At 51.9% G+C, this 17,866-nt stretch overlaps 2 protein-coding genes across 2 annotated transcripts; one reads left to right on the top strand and one right to left on the bottom strand.

Annotated features, from left to right (window-relative positions):
* Positions 1–2,837: 2,837 nt before the first annotated feature.
* On the top strand, positions 2,838–13,097 carry LOC148214847 (vomeronasal type-2 receptor 26-like). The gene is made up of 5 exons (XM_088147382.1): positions 2,838–2,971; positions 3,220–4,077; positions 10,100–10,318; positions 10,493–10,619; positions 11,633–13,097. Exons 1-5 carry the CDS (start codon positions 2,855–2,857, stop codon positions 12,532–12,534), a joined length of 2,223 nt encoding a protein of 740 aa, XP_088003508.1. The 5' UTR covers positions 2,838–2,854; the 3' UTR covers positions 12,535–13,097.
* Positions 6,352–9,496, bottom strand: LOC148214848 (uncharacterized). Its single transcript, XM_088147349.1, has 2 exons — positions 8,523–9,496; positions 6,352–8,405 (listed from the first exon to the last, which is right to left on the bottom strand). The coding sequence occupies exons 1-2, from the start codon at positions 9,231–9,233 to the stop codon at positions 6,372–6,374; spliced, it is 2,745 nt and encodes a 914-aa protein (XP_088003475.1). The 5' UTR covers positions 9,234–9,496; the 3' UTR covers positions 6,352–6,371.
* Positions 13,098–17,866: the final 4,769 nt, after the last annotated feature.

Here is a 17,866-nt window from a genome sequence, read left to right on the forward strand (position 1 = left end):
AAAGTGATTGCTGAAACTAAAAAGCCCACGCATACCAAACTGTACTTAACTCCTTTTCCCCTACCACCCCCCTTTCTAGCTCACAGTCCTTCTTGCGCCTTTCCCTGGGTCCCTCCTGGTTTCATGCTGGTACGACCTTGGCATTCCTGTGAGCCAGATAACAGTCCATCTGTACTTAACAGTTAGTCTTCTACTCTCTCGTCCCCCCCCCCTTTCCTCAAAATGGCAGAACCAAAGCAAGCCAGCTAGCAAATTGGTTAATGGATTGTGAGCCTTCTGACAACATGGAGGAGGAGGGTGATGTATAATTGGGCATCATCATCTATTAGGGCCACTGCAAGGGCAGGATTTGGTCTGGTCATATGATGACCAGGTGTTAGAATTGTCATTCAAGGAAGGGTAACCCCTCCTGGTTCAAATCACAGAGGGTGCAGACTGAGGAAGGGCAAAGGGCAGAATGGTGTATCCGAGAGCTCTTGATCCTAGCCTTAGGAGATCCTCCAAGAGTCAGAGTGATAGGTTTTGAAACACCTACTTATTGAAAACAGTGATGACCCACTCAAATAACAGGGAGGCTGGGCAGAGTGCAACTAAGTCATAAATAAAAGAAGAAGAAACGAAAGGATGTGACTATTGAAACCATCTGGGTAGCCCATAGTTGAAACACATCTCCATTGGCCAGTCTGGGAAACACCACTAGGACAGAGGCCATGGGGAGCAGTTCCAGGAAGGCTCAGAGTTTCTAAATCTGGAAAGGGTTTGGTGGTGGCAGCAAAAAGAGTCGATCCCATAGAGATCTCTTCAGAGATCTAAAAGAGTGTGCCCCTGTATATCCTACATTAAGGGGACTGGACTAGGTGACCCCCAAGTTCTCTTCGGACTCTAAAGCTGCATGACTCTCCAATCACAGTTGCCCTATGCACAGATAGAGACACACAAGTGTGGCTTCACAAATACGTTTTTCCCTTGCCAAAATGCCACGGACTCCAGAGTTATGGGGATAATGTGGACGTTTCTCTCTCCTGAGATTATTAATCAAAGACTAGTAATCCTTACTTTTCCTCGGTGGATTTCCAGAGGTTAACCCTCCCTAAGCGTAAAGAGGTTTGGGTCCAGTCAAAACATGTTTACCTAGCACGGGTGAATAACACAGCTGGGTTCCTTTAGAGTTGGAGCTTAGATGAATGCTGATCCTGAAGACTTAAAACCCCAGTTGAACCCTCTGAAGTCACCAGAGCATCACCTTCCCTGCAACACCCTCCGTTGGCTTGCTCTAGGAAGAAGGTCTCTTTCTGTGTCAATGATTTGTGTGTTAGTGTTGCTTTGGACCTTGTCTGCAACCGTCCAGATGGACCTGAGGCCAAACTGCTTGTGGAGGAGACCTTTCCAGGTACAAGAAGACTATTACAGGCCTGGAGATTTCATTGTTGGTGGAAACCTACCTCTCTCCATTACTATAGTCCTACAGGAGCCTTTACGTGAGCCTCCCCTCGATTGGGATGCCCTTTCTATGTAAGTGTTTCCTTGATTGTCTTTTTTCTCAGGGCGATGTGGAAAGGGCAGTCTTGAAGATGGGCCAGACCTAAACGCCAGCCAGCCTCTGTTGATGTGCAGCCTTCATGATTAGGAGCTCCTTGACTCTCCTTGATGAATCCCCTTTATCCCCTTCTCAAGCCCTCTGACCCCTCACTGATGAAGAACAGTTGTCACACAGAATAGGGAGTCAGCCTTTTCTCCGTCTTCCTGAAGGCAGGGTACACATTCTGGAGAGGTTAATTTGAGCTAAACTCAGGGAGAAATAATGCTAAAGGCCTCTGTCTTACAGCTGGACTAAACTCACCTCCCCATCTCAATATTCCTATGGCTTGTAACACCATGCTCCACGATTTCATTAAATTCCATGCAGAGAAGGTCTTTCTTTTGTCCCACCAACTCTGGCTTCCCACCCAAATCCTACCAAGCCTGGGTACTTGCATGTCAGTGGGAGTGAACCTCTCTGAGAATCCCTAGGCCAGCTCAGTTGATCTCCCTCACTGCTGTAAGGAGAAACAGATCCACATTCTGAGACACGAAAAGCATGCTCTGTAACTGGGGCCATCCAGATGTATCAGCTTAATCATTGCTAGTCAGAAAAAGTTAAGCTGGTCAGGCATTCAATTTAATTTAATTCAATGTAATCTATTTATGGGATTTAGAAAGCCACCTAACTCAAAATGATTCCGATGGCATAATAGGTGAAGGATGCCAGATTGGGAAAAGTTGCTTAAGAATATGGGGCAGAACTTATCAGCAGGTAAAGATTTCCAGGCTAGACATAATAAAGCATTTAACTTTATCAAGATAATAGCCACCTTTTCTTAACTGGATTGAAAGATTCATCTTTGAAAGATCAGTACTGACCAGAACTGAGTTTATGCTGTAAATTGTCACTTGCGCATCAGCTCACAGAAATGTACTGCTGAGAAAGGGAGAGGAGGCTTTGTTATACACAGTTGACAATAGTAACACGATCAAGTGATTGACAGGAATTCTGTTTTCTGACAGCAGTAAAATAAATCAACTCATTTGAATTTATCTGTTTTATAATTAACTCCTAGAATTTTGGTAGTACTTTTTTAACCAAATAAATATCTCCCTCCTGCTCCTTCTAATTTTTGTCCTCTAACACTTGCAAGGAAGACCTGTTCCCAAGAACTACCAACACATCCTGGCCTTGGCATTTGCCATCCAGGAGATCAACAAAGATCCACGGCTCCTACCCAACATCACACTGGGCTTCCGCATCTACGAAGAGAACCAGTATGCAAGCATGGCCCAAGATGTCAGCCTGTCTCTGCTCTCCAGCCGGGGAAAAATGTTCCCTAACTATCAGTGTGAGGCACAGGCGAATCTGCTCTCTGTCCTTGGGGGGCTCAACTCCAGGATCTCGTACCAGATGGCAACCATGCTTGGCAATTTCAAGATTTCTCAGGTACTTGGACACTTTACATGATAAATGCAGATGTAATGCTGTGAGTTCTGCCCGATGCGATTACTGCCAACAACTCCCAGAGCCAATTCTGTGATTGGTAGGGAACACGTCATGAAGGTGCCAGGTTTGGGGGCTCTAGAACAGGATATCGTGCTAGTCTGGATGGTCTGAGGTGAGTCACAGAAAACACAGCTTCCTTTTGCCTCGTTTCATTCATTCCCTTCCCTTCATCTCTACCCTCCCTTCAGCTAGGTTACCGCTCCTCTGACCCTGTTTTGAGCGATAAGACCCAGTTCCCCACCTTCTACCAGATTGATCCTCATTATCATCTACAGAATGCAGCAATTGTCCAACTTCTTCTATATTTCCAATGGAACTGGATTGGGATTATTGTTGAGAAATCAGACAGTGGTGAAAATTTCGTCCAGATTTTGAAAGCCACCCTTGCCCAGAATGACATCTGCATACATTTTGTGAAAAAGATCTTGTCCCGAATCTCAATGTTCAGTGGATTGCAAGAGGATCAAATAGATGTGGTTTGGACAGTTTGGAACAGTGATGCTCAGGTCGTGATTCTCTCAGGAGATTCAAATACGCTGCAGAGCCTTATAGTAGCCCTCTCCTTTTATGAAGAAGAGAACCACACTTCGTCCGGGAAGGTTTGGATCCTGACCACACAGTGGGAATTTTCAGCTACTGGCTATCCCTACGAGTGGTGGAAACTAAAGTCCCTCGATGGTGCTTTATCTTTCACAGTCCACACCAACCTGGTGCCAGGATTCAAGAATTTTCTCTGGGCTCTGAATCCACATGAACCCCGTGGAGACGTCTTTCTCCCCGGCTGGTGGGAAGTCGTGTTTGACTGTGAGGTTTTGAAGGCAGGTCTGACCTCCCCTGAGGGCAGAAGGATTTGCACAGGGGAGGAGAACCTGGATGCCCTACCGGCCTCCGTCTTTGATGAAAAGATGACCGGTTTCAGCTACAGCATCTACAACGCGGCCTATTCCGTTGCCCACGCATTACATGCTGCGTATACCTGGGAATCTCAACGGGCATTGAAGAGGGACAGAAAGGAGCCACGCCTGCTCTGTGTGGAGCCCTGGCAGGTAACTCTCATCTTCAGACCTTCCTTTCTGGCCAAAGAATCCTTCTTCCTCTTGGGTTACATTGGCTTTGCACCATTCTAGGATTCATGAACTTTTGCCTGGGATCTCCATGGCCTTGCCTTTTCCATAACTACTAGTTTTTCCCCTTGTTTTGGTAGGAGTTTTCAATCTCCTACCAATCTTGAAATTTACAGAATTTTCTCTGCTTGTCAACCAAAGTTTCATAGGGGAAAGCACCAAGTAAATGAGAGTGAGTAACAGGATATAGAAAGAGAACATGAATTAAAGCCATCATGTGAATCTGGGAGAAAAATCATCCATCGTAATCAGTGGCTCCCCAACTCTACTGGTCTACGTTGTTGCTTTAGACATAGAAGCCACTCCCTTAATTTTTGGCTGCCTGTCTTCTGGGTCAGGCGAACTGGGATGTTTCCAATATTTGGCAGATTCACTTCTTGCCACTGGGAGCATCAATCATGTTCATTCACTAACTATTATTGGTATTTTAGATTTTGTGGGATGGTAAGTATTTAAGGCAAAACTAGAATTGGTTGCATTTTTAAATGGCTCAATTGTGGAGCTTCTTCATATTGCCACCAGAAATTATGAAACATTCCCACTTCTTTATTCCATTTCCATTTTATTAATCATACCTGGAAAACGAAAAAAGTCATATACAGTTTTTCAATAATGATGCTGGTTGCTGCAGACTTGATTTTTTCACTGCAATTCCCACTGCTGTATTTCAATAGCTCAACCCACATTATACATCCACTTAATCATGCAATCTTTACCTTGCTCAGGTTCCCAATATTTTTTTCAGCAATTTATAAATTGGGTCCTAATCAATATCTAGATTGTTCCACTATAACCGTCTGGATTCTTTTTAGGTTTACGTGTGTCCTGCATGTTTCTGTATGTTTGTACATTGTATAACTCTAGCCTGTAAATGTTGAAATCAATTAAGTGCTTTGTTCCATTTTCTAGTCATTGTTCTGTCCTGGTTTCTGTACCACCAAATCTTAAAATCTGTAAGAGCTGTGAAGCTTCTGTAGATCAAAACCTTTTCTAAGAAATAAGGCTCACCATTCATCATCTCTGTGGCACTGGCATTTCTGGAGAACCTGGCACAGCTGCTGGGTCCTGCCACTCTGCTTTTGGCTGCTTCTGGGTCTGATTTCCAACCTGCTTTTCCTGCCCCACCCCTCACCCCCTAAACTCTGGGCTGAGTTGCCTTTCTTGTGGTGCTTCCCCATCTCTCATCGGCTGCCTGCTGTTCTCCTGCTGCCCCAGACACAAATGCAACCTCCCCAGGTGCCAAAGTAGCTGGACCCTCTGTTATGGTTGGAGCACAGGAGGGTCCAGCTACCCCCACGGCCTTCAGTTCTGAGGGGGGGAAGAAAACAAGAAGGACCTGCACTGACCACTGTGAGGCTCTCCTGCTGCAATATGGCCATTCCAACTGTCAAAAGCCTTCTCAGAGGTGCTTTGTTGCTTCTAGAGTGGTTAGTATTGATACCATCCACAGCCCTTGGTAGTCTTTCCTTTCCCTTCTGGGAACAAACTTGGACTGATCTCAGGGAATCAGAACTGCTATTCTCTCACTTCATCTCCTGGCTATAATTTCCTAAAAGTCCACTTTTAGCAAGGAGACAGTGTGAGATTTGCCCCGTTCGACAGAGAAACTCTCGTGACACGTGTGGTTCACAAAGAAGGTTTACTCATGCGTAACGTAGTAGTCACAAGCAAAGCCAGGACTGGCTTGGTACAGTTGCATCACTTGTTATATTCCCCCCTTCCCGCGCTTTTTCCCGCCTCGTGATCGCGTTGCGGCTGTGGGCTATTAGGCCCCCCAATGTCCCCCCTGATCGTTCATGATGGCAGGGTCGGTCAGAGTCCATTGTCCTTGATTGCCAGTCCCCCTCCGGCTGGGTTGGTCCCTCCCTGCTACGTGCAGACCCGCGGGTTCTGTGCTGCGTTGCGATCTTGTTTCGCTGCCCTGCGGCCCCGTTCCTTGCTTGCTCGCGCCGTTATCAGTTCATAGTTAAAAGCTTCCGCTGCGGTTTTCCTGTTTAGCTGGCCGCAGGTGGCTCGTTAATTAGCGGCGCTTTCAGTTCCTCTTTTCCTCGCTAGCTGCCGCCGGTGGAGTTCGCTGGCTACGAGCTTCCCCGAAGCCCCGTGCTGACCGGACCTGACATACCGCCCCCCTGAAGACAAGTCCCCCTCTTAATTGGGCTACTAGGGTGTTGCCCCCCCATCTGCCATAACGGTGTGCCTTTCCTTGGCTAAGTCACTTATAGGATGGGTCCCCGAAGGTTCTCCTTCCCCTCCTTCCCTTCCTTCGCCGCTGTGCACGTCGAGCAGCTGGCCACGTACTCCCTCGTATCCCTCCGGAGAGACGGCCACCAGAACTGTTCACGCAGGAGGTGGAAAGTCCTAACAAACCCACAGTGTCCCGTAGCGTCCTCGGTGTGCCCTCTCCGGAGCACATCCACCCGGCAAGCTTCTGGAACGTAGAGCCTCCCCTTGTGCTCCCAGCCGGTCCCTTGTTTCGTCAGGGAGTCCTTGTTGTTTACTAACCAGGGGTCTCCCTCGCTCGCCTCTGCACAGCGCCGCCTCAGCTCCGGCTCGGCTCCCTTCCCCTGCTTCTCCCTTGGCGGTTGGGCTCCGCCTTTCGCCTCCAGCTGGGTCGTCCTTGTTGGGTCCCTGGATTCGAGCGGCGGCTCCCTCAGTGTCCTACAACCTTCCAGGTTCCCCTGGCCGCGGCCAGGTCCCGGTCTATCGCCGGTTGCTTCACTCACGCTTGGCGCGGACCAGTCGGCTCCCGGTGCCGCTCCTGCCCCCGCTCTTGATGCCAGTGTGATCGCCGCCTGCTTTGCCACGGGGCCCTCGGGTCCCGCTGCCACCGTCTCTGCTGTAGCCGACCCCTGCGTTGCTGCGGGGCCCTTCGTCGTCGATGCCACCGCCACCTCGGCGGTCTCTGACCCCTCTCGGTTGTTGGTCGCCCTCGGCGCCGTCCTCGTATTCGCCTCACGTGCGGTTGATCGCCCGGACCCCGCTGCTGTCGCTGCTGCGGCTTGCCGGCCCTCGGCTCTCCGTCGCGCAGTCGCCACCTCGCCTAGCTCCGCGGGGTCCTCAGCTCCCGCGCCGCCTCCGCGGCTCAACCTGGCTTCCCCGGTGGTGCCGTCGAATCGCACCGTCTCTGCTGCCACGCTCTCTCGTGCGCTTGCCGCCTCGGCTCCTCTGCTGGTCTCCCTCGGCGCCGCCCTCGCCGCGTGTGCAGTTGGTTTCCCGGGCTCTATTGCCGCCGCTGCCGCAGCTCGCTGGCCCTCGGCTCGCCGTCGCCCAGCCGCCACCTCGCCGGGTTCTGTGGGGCCCCCTGTTCTCGTGCCACCTCCGCAGCTCGACCCCGTCTGCTCGGTGGTGCCGCCGAACCGCACCGTCTTGGCCACCCAATCGATGTGCGGGTTCTGGCGCGTAAGCCATGCCAGCCCCAGCACTAGTGCATGGCCGGCCCCCGGGGCAACTACTAAGCCTAGCTCCTCCCGGCTTGTCCCCACTGTCAAACCGACCGGCTCAGTGCGATACTGCGCTGGTTCCCCCCCTGCCGTCGATCCATCCAACTGGCTGAGTGCGAGGGGCTTCCTGAGTCTCCTCACGCTGAGCCCCAGCGCGGATGCCAGTACCGGGTGGATCAGGCAGTGGGTGCATCCCGAATCCAGCAAGGCATCGACTTTCGCCTCTGCTTCTGATCTCACCCCCTTGAGGTGGACCCTGATCCTCATGGGCGAGTAGCTTCTTCTGTCCCGCCCTTCCTCATGCTGCCACTCCGTTGGCTGCTCTGGGGTGCGCCTCAGCATCGCCGGCCATCGCCTCCCGCTGGCTCGCTCTCCCCTCCTCGCAGAGCCGGGCTTCCTCGTGAGCCAGCCGGCTCCGCTGCACACCGCTCCACTAGCTGCTGTCTCCTCCCAGGATCGGTCGGGGTCCCTTATAGCCGGGAATCGCCGGCCCCCGTCCTTTGTGCAGCTCGCCAAGACCCCCTGCCTCGAGGGGCACTGCACCATCCGATGCCCCTTGCCTCCACACCGGTAGCAGGTCCCTGCAGTCTGCCGGGCGTTTCCAACCTCGATCCTCTGCCGTCGGCTCCTGCGTCTCGCCTCCGGTGCCGCCTCACTTTGGTCCACTGTGGCTGGTATCGGGGCTCGTGCCTCTCGCTTCCCCGGGTCTCCGGCATCCCCCGCCGTCTCCACCAGCCAGCTCCACTTCACTAGAGCCTCCAGGTCGTCCCTAGTGGGTGCTCCCCCCTGGATCTCTGAGTGGAGCCTGTCCTGCACAGGGAGATAGGTTAGTGGCTTGGGGCGCCCTGAGAGCTCGCTCCTTGAGCTCCTGAATCGGGGCGCTTCTGCTGGCCGCCGACCCCCCTTCGCGCTCCCCGTCAGGCTGACCACTTCTGCTAGCCTGGTCTCCACGCCGCCCTCTGCGGCTGCCCCAGCCGGGGCCCTGGGTCCGCCACTCCATGCCTCCCGCATGCCCGGTACAGCTGTCGTCTGCTGCTGGAGGTCGCCCTCCAGCCCGTCCAGCCTCTCCTCCGGCTCCTGGCTCCCGGACCCTGCGCCGCTGCTCCCGGGAACCGCACGTCCCGTCAAGCCCTCTGGCTCCGTCCCGCTGCTGAGCGCCCGCTTGGCGCCCCGCGAACTGGCCGTGGTTGTGGGTCCCCTCTTCCTCACGCTAGGGACTGGAGTCATCTGCGCAACCTCTGGTCTAGGCTCCGTGCAGTTTCTTGAGGTCATATCCTCACTGCTGCCGTTATCGCCCGATTCCTTCTTCGCCTGCGACTCTGCCCCTGGGGCCTTGCCCCGCCGGAAGATGGTCTGCAACATCACTTGGACAGCATCCATCCGCTGCTCGATCTTGGCCTCCAGTTGGGTGAATCGTTCCTCAAGCTCTCGGGCCTCGGGTTCCGAGTCACTACTCGTCGCCACCCCCCATGCTGGCGACCCGTTGGGGCTCCTGCCCCCGCCGAACGACCACCTGTCCTCTGGCGCCCTCTTGGCTGTGTCCGTGCGCCATTCGCCCCGGACTGGTCCCGCCATCACGCCTTCGGATCTGGGCTCCTGGTAGCCCAGCTGGCACGCGGTTTCCCCATCGCTTGCCATCTCCTGGTGCCGTTAATCAATTCCTCTCCGGTCTTGGCTGCAGGGAAAGAAAGGTGAGCGCTCCTCGGTGTGTACCGGGTAGCACTCAATGTGAGTCCTGGCTTTATGTGAGATTTGCCCCGTTCGACAGAGAAACTCTCGTGACACGTGTGGTTCACAAAGAAGGTTTACTCATGCGTAACGTAGTAGTCACAAGCAAAGCCAGGACTGGCTTGGTACAGTTGCATCACTTGTTATATTCCCCCCTTCCCGCGCTTTTTCCCGCCTCGTGATCGCGTTGCGGCTGTGGGCTATTCGGCCCCCCAATGTCCCCCCTGATCGTTCATGATGGCAGGGTCGGTCAGAGTCCATTGTCCTTGATTGCCAGTCCCCCTCCGGCTGGGTTGGTCCCTCCCTGCTACGTGCAGACCCGCGGGTTCTGTGCTGCGTTGCGATCTTGTTTCGCTGCCCTGCGGCCCCGTTCCTTGCTTGCTCGCGCCGTTATCAGTTCATAGTTAAAAGCTTCCGCTGCGGTTTTCCTGTTTAGCTGGCCGCAGGTGGCTCGTTAATTAGCGGCGCTTTCAGTTCCTCTTTTCCCCGCTAGCTGCCGCCGGTGGAGTTCGCTGGCTACGAGCTTCCCCGAAGCCCCGTGCTGACCGAACCTGACAGACAGGACCTTCTGTACCAATGAAGGATAGGAATGCCACTTTTGGCAAAAGATTTCAGCAACATGCAATATTGATGTATCTCATTCATTACATGGGTTAACAGCTTAACCAATAACATTTTGCAGAAAAGTGATCTGGCACAGGAGTTTTATTAACTGCAGTATCGACTCTCTTAACTTTCATGGACTTTTTGTTTGCTTGCTTGTTTTACAATTTCAGATCCACACCTTCTTGAGAAACATCCGCTTTAACAACACAGCTGGGGATGAAGTCTCCTTTTCAGAAACTGGGATGAAATATGCAGGATTTGATATTCTAAACTGGGCCGTCTTTGCAAATAACACGACCGCTCGACGGAAAGTCGGATGGGTTGATCCGGAGGCTCCTTCGGCTGCAGGTTTCAGCATCAACCCTGCTGCCATTGTGTGGGCTAACCAGGTAGGGACTGGATGCTGCTTCTGGGGTTAAGGAAAACTGGGAGGAGGGAACAGGCTGTTGTGGTGAAAACTCTCATCAGAACGTAGAGAAAGGAGCAATGTGGGTTCCTGTTATACAGACCCTATAGCCAAGCTGCTCATCTCTCCCTCTCAAAGCTAACCACTCTTGTTTCAGACGAAGCCTTTCTCCCGGTGTGTGAAGCCCTGCCTTCCAGGACAGGCCAGGAAAGTTGCGGAGGAGAAGCCTGTTTGTTGCTACGGATGTATTCCTTGCCCTGAAGGGACAATTTCGAATCAAACAGGCAAGTTGCCCAAGAAGATCCTCAAAGGGGAATGAGGAGATCTGGCACGGCTGCATGTGGAGGAGTGTATGAGAGCAGAATGTAGCAAATGTGTTGAGCAAATACAGGTGACGAAGATCACTCAGGACTTCAAAGAGTGGCCCGTGGAAGGCAGCCTTCTTTAAGTCATTAGCAGCAGCTTTTCAGAATTATGGGGGTGGCTTTTCCAGCCTTTCAGGGCAGTGGAAAAGACTAGCCTTAGCACATCTTCCTAATGTAGCTCTGCATTTGTGACAATTTTACAGCTATAACAACAAAGGAAAATTAGGATGATTCTCCCCAGGCTGAGATCCTGGTCTTCCAAATGAACCAGCCATCACATATCACCCCTGAGGGCCAAGGATCTTAGCCCTACCAACCAGAAAGTTGCATGGCTCTTCTGCATTTCCCCTTGCCAGGTTTATCTGCTAAGAAAAAGGCAACACGACCATCCAAAAACTAAGGGGAAGAGATGGGAAAGTTAGAAACAGCTTATGATAGTTTCAGGAGTTTGCACAGTAGGCTTTGGAAAGTACTCACGATGACATTGATCAGAACTGATCAACTTACTCAAACCCATTTTTGAAAGGGTTTTGCATGCAGAATAGCCCTCTTGGATCTGGCCAAGGCCATCTTACTCCAGCATGGTCTTTCAGGGTGCCCAACCGGATGCCTCTGCATTGACCACAAGTGGGAGAAACAAACCCCTCCCTCACCACTGCTCTCCTCTCCTGTAACTGCTAGGCAGAGGCATGTGGTTCACAACTGCCAAGGGACACTCAGTCATCAAGACTGATAACCTTTGTTTTCTAAAGATGTCTCCAATCCCCCTTCAGAGGTTAGTAGTTTGATTCCACCAGTTGCTTCTGTGTCATGCATAGAAGAAGGAAGGAGATGGGGAGTATGAGGCATTCCACGTCTTTCCCTGGGAAAAGAACTCCCCTCAAAGATAACCCTTGGACCGTCTGAGGTAAGCTGGTGCCTGCTCTTTCCAGATGCGACTCAGTGCATCCACTGCCCAGAAGACCGACACCCAAGCAAGAACCAAGTCCTGTGCATTTCCAAGGCCGTGAACTTTCTCTCGTATCAAGATACCCTCGGGTTCATTTTAGTTTGTCTAGCTCTTTTCTTCTCTTTGATCACAATCCTCGTATTGGCAGCCTTCATTAAACATCGCAACACACCGATCGTCAAGGCCAACAACCGAGATCTCACCTACGTCCTCCTGGTCTCCCTCCTGCTCTGCTTCCTCTGCTCCTTCCTCTTCATTGGTCAGCCCAGGAGCCTCAGCTGTCTCCTCCGGCAAACTGCTTTTGCCATCATCTTCTCCGTTGCCATTTCATGTGTTTTGGCAAAAACTGTCATGGTGGTTCTGGCCTTCATGGCCACCAAGCCAGGGAACAGCACAAGGAAGTTTTTAGGAAAACCCCTGACCAACTCCATTGTCTTAGCCTGTCCCCTGGTCCAAGCAGTTCTTTGTGCCACCTGGCTGCTAACCTCTCCCCCGTTTCCCAACTTGGACTTCCACTCCTTAGTAGGAGAGGCCATCCTGGAATGTAAGGAAGGCTCAGCTTCCATGTTTTATGCTGTCCTCACCTACCTGGGTTTCCTGGCCCTCGTCAGTTTCACGGTGGCCTTTTTGGCTCGGAAATTGCCTGACAGCTTTAACGAAGCCAAGTTCATTACTTTTAGCATGCTGGTCTTTTGCAGTGTTTGGATCACCTTCCTGCCCACCTACCTGAGTACCAAAGGGAAGTCCATGGTGGCTGTGGAGATCTTCTCCATCTTGGCCTCTGCGGCTGGTCTCCTGAGTTGTATCTTTCTTCCCAAATGCTACATTATAGTACTGAGGCCAGATCTGAACAGCAGAAGTCACCTAATGAGAAAAATTAAATAGGAAATGTAACAAGGAATCAACCAACTTATATTGCTTACTTTCTCTTAGCTATGAAGCTGGCAGAATTTTGGATACAATCCAAATTTTGGGGATTTGCTGTAACCAAAAAACGGACCCAGGATCTACAGCTGTAGGGCTACTCTGTCCTCTAAACATAGAGTTCCAGATACAGCACCCACCTGAAGGTGTGCCTGTTATTTATACTGTAACAACTTTAAAAAAAGACATGTAGTCACAACTGTACGGATTCATACAGAAGTTTCCACTCCAAGCATGTCCAAACAAAAAAGCACATATTAACTAAGAGTGACAATGAGGTTTTTCTGTTTTTGCTGACTCTAACTATGTGACCTATTAGAAAGGTCTGCTAGAAGGCTTTAAATTTTATTCAAAGGTGCAAACGCTTGTATGAAAAGAGCAGAGCTTGGGTGTGCATTTGTGCTCCTGCTCTCCCTGCCGCTCAGGCCCTTGTTCCAAAGTTTTATCAGTAAAACCTGCAACCATGCTCTCTCGTGTGTTTGTATTTGGCCCGGGACAGGAGACCTTGTTTCCAACTCACTCCTTTTGGGGAGAAAGGGGGTGGTTGCTTACCCAGCCAGCACAGAGAAAATAGAACATCACTTCTGGGCAATGGTGTGTGAGACAATGAATATCTTGATTGATTGATTGACTGATTGCTTATGTGCCATCAGGTCAATGTCAACTCTTAGTGACAGTGTAGATAGATTTTCTCCAGGAGGATCAGTCCCCATCGTGGTCTTTCAGGCCTTTCAATGGTGCACCATCACAACAGTGTCCATCTACCTTGCCACTGGTCCTCCCCTCCTTCTCTCTCCTTTCACCCTTCCAGCATCACAGCCTTCTCCAGGGAGTGAGGTCTTCGCATAATGTGTCCGAAGTAGAATAATTAGTGCCTCGAGTGAGAACTCTGGGCTGATTTGTTTGATGAATATATGGTCACATTTATTTCACTACAGTTAGAATTATACTCTTGTTTTCTGGGCCACCCCAAAAAGCTCTATAGAGAAGGTACCTTGTTTATTTATTTATTTAATTTATATATCAAATTTATATCACTGCCCAACTCCCCCACAAGGAGGGACTCTGGGAGGTTCACAACAAAACAATTTAAAATCAGTAAAAACATAAATAATACAAATATAAAATACAATTATAAAATCCAAGAGATGGTGATATTATTTCAGCCTGTGACCAGATAATATCAGTCAAAGGTTAGACTAGGGAACCAGCCAACCCCAAAACTGACTATTCCCATTGCCACCCCATGCATGATGACAAAACCAGGTCTTCAGTTTTTTTCTGAAGTCTAAAAGGGAGGGAGCCAACCTCACTTCTGGGGGAAGAATGTTCCAAAGGGCAGGGGCTACTGCAGAGAAGGCTCACCTCCTGGACCCCGTTAGATGAAATTCTCTCTGCATGCCCTCTCTGCATGACTGGGTGGGATGGGTTGATGTGGCGGGGGTGAGATGGTCCTTCAGGTACCCTGGACCCATGCCATGTAGGGCTTTAAAGGTGATAACCAACACCTTGAATTGGACTCAGAAGCAAACTGGCACCCAATGCAGCTCACGGAGCAACGGTGTTATATGTGCTGATCTTGAAGCACCTAAAATTGCCCGCACAGCCACATTTTGGACCAGTTGAAGCTTCTGGATACTCTTCAAGGGTAGCCCCATGTAGAACGCATTACAATAGTCTATATGGGAGATGATTAGGGCATGAGTGACTGTTTGAAGGACCTCTTGGTCCAGGAAAGAGCGTAACTGGTGGACAACATGAAGTTGCGCAAAGGCCCTCCTGGGCACGACTGCCACCTGCTCTTTGAGCAGGAGTCGTGAGAACAGGAGGACCCCCAAGTTACGGACCAGGTCTGTCTGGGGCAGCGCCACCCCATCCAGAACCAAAGATGGCAAATTCCTAGGGACAGAGGGGCCATTAACCCACAGCCACTCCGTCTTGCCAGCGTTCAGCTGAAGCCCGTTGTTCCCCATCCAGACCCCCACAGCCTCCAGGCACCTGGAAAGGGCAGCCACAGCATCACTTACTTCCCCCAGGATGGAGATGTATAACTGAGTATCATCGGCATATTGATATCTCACCCCGTGGAGATGGATGATCTCACCCAGAGGTTTCATGTAGATGTTAAAAAGGAGAGGAGAGAGTACCAAACCCTGCAGCACCCCATAAAGGAGGGACTGGGACTGGACCTGGAGGAAGGAGGCGAACCAATGCAAAACTACGCCACCCACCCCCAACTCCTTGAGTCGGTCCAGAAGGATATCATGGTCGATGGTATCAAAAGCCGCTGAGAGGTCAAGGAGGGCCAGGATGGATACACCACCTCCATCCTGCTCCAGCCAGAGATCATCCATAAGTGTGACCAATGCTGTTTCTGTTCCATATCCGGGCCTGAAACCTGACTGAAAGGGGTCCAGATAATCCGTATCATCCAGAATCCTCTGGAGTTGCAATGCCACCACCTTCTCAGCCACCTTCCCCATAGAGGGGAGGTGGGAGACTGGACGAAAATTATCCAGAACAGTAGGGTCCAACGAGGGTTTCTTGAGGAGGGGGTGCACCAGCACCTCTTTAAAGGTCGCCGGGAACACCCCTTCTCTCAAGGATGTATTAACCATCGCCAGGACCCAACCACATGTCCCCTCCCTGGCTGCCTTCACCAGCCAGGAGGGACATGGATCTGAAGGGCATGTGGTGGCATTTACAGTCCGGAGGATCCTGTCCACTTCCTCAGGACCAGCAGGATCAAACTGGTCCCAGTTAACTCAGCAAAGATGTTCCCTGGGCATCTCACCAGACCATGCCTCACACTTGGTGTCCAACTTAGAACGGATGTGAGCGACTTTATCCTGCAGATACTCAGAAAATTCCTCAGCACAGCCCTGTGGATGGTTTTCTGAACCCCCTCTCCCCAACAGGGATTGGATGATTCTAAACAGGGCTGCTGGGCGGTGTTCTGCAGATGCAATAAGAGTGGAGAAATACTGACGTTTCGCCGCTCTTACCGCCACAAGGTAGGCCTTAACTGCGGTTCTAGCTTGTGTTTGGTCAGGTTCGGTCCTTGTCTTCTTCCAGCAGCGCTCCAGGCATCTCTTAACCCTCTTCAGAACCCTCAGCTCCTCCGTAAACCATGGGGAGCGATGGGCTCGAATGGGTAAGAGAGGCCGCACAGGCGTGATCCTGTCCAAGGCCCCAGCTGCCGCCCTTTTCCAGGCAGCAGCTAGAACCTCCACTGGACCGTGCAGCAAGACCTTGGGGATAACCCCCAGCTCCTTCTGAAACCCTAATGGGTCCATCAGTTGCCAGGGGTGGACCGATCGAATAGGTCCTGCCTCCCTGTGGAGGGGGGTGACATGCGAGAACCTCAAGGCCACCAGGGCGTGATCTGATCACGGCAATGGCGGAAGATGTAACTCTCTCCTCAGATCACATTGCCACTGCTTCGACAAGAAGACTAAATCCGGTGTGAGTCCACTGTCTTGAGTCAGGTCCCGAATAATCTGAGTCAGGCCCATGGCCGTCATGGTGGCCATGAACTCCCGGGCTGTCTCTGAGGTCCGCCCCAGGGATGGCAGATTGAAGTCCCCCAGAACCATAAGCCTGGGGGACTCCACTGCCAACCCCGAGGCGGTCTCCAGCAGCTCAGGCAGGGAAGTCGCTATGCAGCAGGGAGGCTGCTACAGCAACAATACTCCCAACTGATCACGGGCCCCCAACTTGAAAAACGGTCTCACAACCGGTTACTTGTGGAGCCGGGCCCCTGAAGGCCACAAGAGATTCTTGGATGATCACAGCCACACCACCTCCCCTCCCCTGGCATCTCGGCTGGTGCCACACCCGAAACCCAGCTGGGCACATTTCCGACAAAACTACTCCTCCTTCCGGCCCCAGCCAGGTTTCAGTAATACACGCCAGGTCTGCCCCCTCCTCCGTGATCAAATCACATATGAGGGGGGCTTTGTTATTAACTGACCTGGTGTTAAGCAGCAGCAACAGCAGCAGCAGCCGGAGACCAGGGCCTCCGCAGGTCTGCCGTCCAGGGCCTGGGATCAAAGGTGGAGGGTCGGAGCGCACCACAGGCAATAAACACCTGGGGCACCTTCCTCTAAGATGACATACCCTCCGGTTTCTGTCGTAACATCCCCTGCCTGTCACCACCTCAATAGGAAGCCCTGCCCTATATTCCCCAGGGTTTCCCAGTCCATTTGCCCCCAATCCTAGACTTCTGAAGCTCCTGGTTGGGGATAGGGATCCCTCCATTCTCCCATCCCATCAGACACACAAACAACCACAAGGGGATGGGGGGCCCCCAGCACATCAGCTATTGCTCTCGGTGCTGGTAGGCCCAACTGTCACCCACACCTCACCCACACTCTCACTATGCCCTCTCCGGCTTCTCTCACTGGACAGCAGGGGGCATCACAATTACTGCCCCTCATCCCGTCTCTCACTCAGGGGGCAAGTGTACTAACTCACAATATTCACATCTGGGCTCCCCCCTTCATCTCTCACTCGTGGGGGAGTCCCCATTCACCTTGGAGGGATCCTAAAAATCCACCGCTCGCCACTCGCCCCACACCGCACCCTGAGAAGTTTGCCCCCAGTTGTACTGGGGCTTGCCACTATATTGGGGCTTGCCGAGGCAAAACTGCAGTCACTGGGCTTGTTTGGTGGCGTGGACTCTCCTGGGCATCAGTCTGTCGCTCAACCACGCCCTCTTAAATGCGCCCGCCTGTATTGGGGCTTGCCGCACCTCCAAAGTCCGTCCTACTACCAAGGTTGATGTCGGGGGTCCCCATGCTGCCATCCAGAGTACTGCCCGTCATTCCCATCATCTCAACCAGTGTTGCTCCAAAGACTGGCCCAGGTTCGCCATGCCGTCCCAGCTCGTCAAGGCCTCCAGGCTGCTGCTCATTGGTGCATACCACCATGCTCTGCTACCGTTCTGCTGCTGTGTCCAGGGGTTGCACCGAAATCAAAGGGGATGAAAACCCCTCATGGTCTCCTTGTCCCCAATCCATCCCTGAAGATGGTAAATCCTTTTTTGGGGGGAAAGGGGTCAAAACCATAAAATTCTCTCCTACTGCAGTGGCAGTAACCAGTGTCTGCTGGCGGCCGCCATCTTGGAACAATTGTTGCTAAGAATTCATTGCCCAGAAGGGAACTTTGCTGGTCAGTCAAGTAGTTTCACTAAGGTACTACTTAGATCTAAGTGAAGAAGTGGCTAGGACAGGAAGGGCAGAGTAAGAGGCACAGGGCAAGGACAAAGGATGGGGAACCCCGTTTCATTTTG

The sequence above is a fragment of the Python bivittatus genome, unplaced genomic scaffold, assembly GCF_059951505.1.
Source record: "Python bivittatus isolate LINGU-HERP-01145 unplaced genomic scaffold, Pbiv_v1 ctg000500_np1212, whole genome shotgun sequence".
NCBI lineage: Eukaryota > Metazoa > Chordata > Lepidosauria > Squamata > Pythonidae > Python > Python bivittatus.

Coding starts and splice junctions, on each gene's coding strand:
- LOC148214848 (XM_088147349.1), bottom strand. CDS start 9,233: ATGGCAAGCGATGGGGAAACCGCGTGCCAGCTGGGCTACCAGGAGCCC. Junction 8,406..8,522: donor AGACCAGGCTAGCAGAAGTG/GTCAGCCTGACG, acceptor CTCCCTGTGCAG/GACAGGCTCCACTCAGAGAT.
- LOC148214847 (XM_088147382.1), top strand. CDS start 2,855: ATGTTCCCTAACTATCAGTGTGAGGCACAGGCGAATCTGCTCTCTGTC. Junction 10,319..10,492: donor CCATTGTGTGGGCTAACCAG/GTAGGGACTGGA, acceptor CTCTTGTTTCAG/ACGAAGCCTTTCTCCCGGTG. Junction 10,620..11,632: donor GACAATTTCGAATCAAACAG/GCAAGTTGCCCA, acceptor TGCTCTTTCCAG/ATGCGACTCAGTGCATCCAC.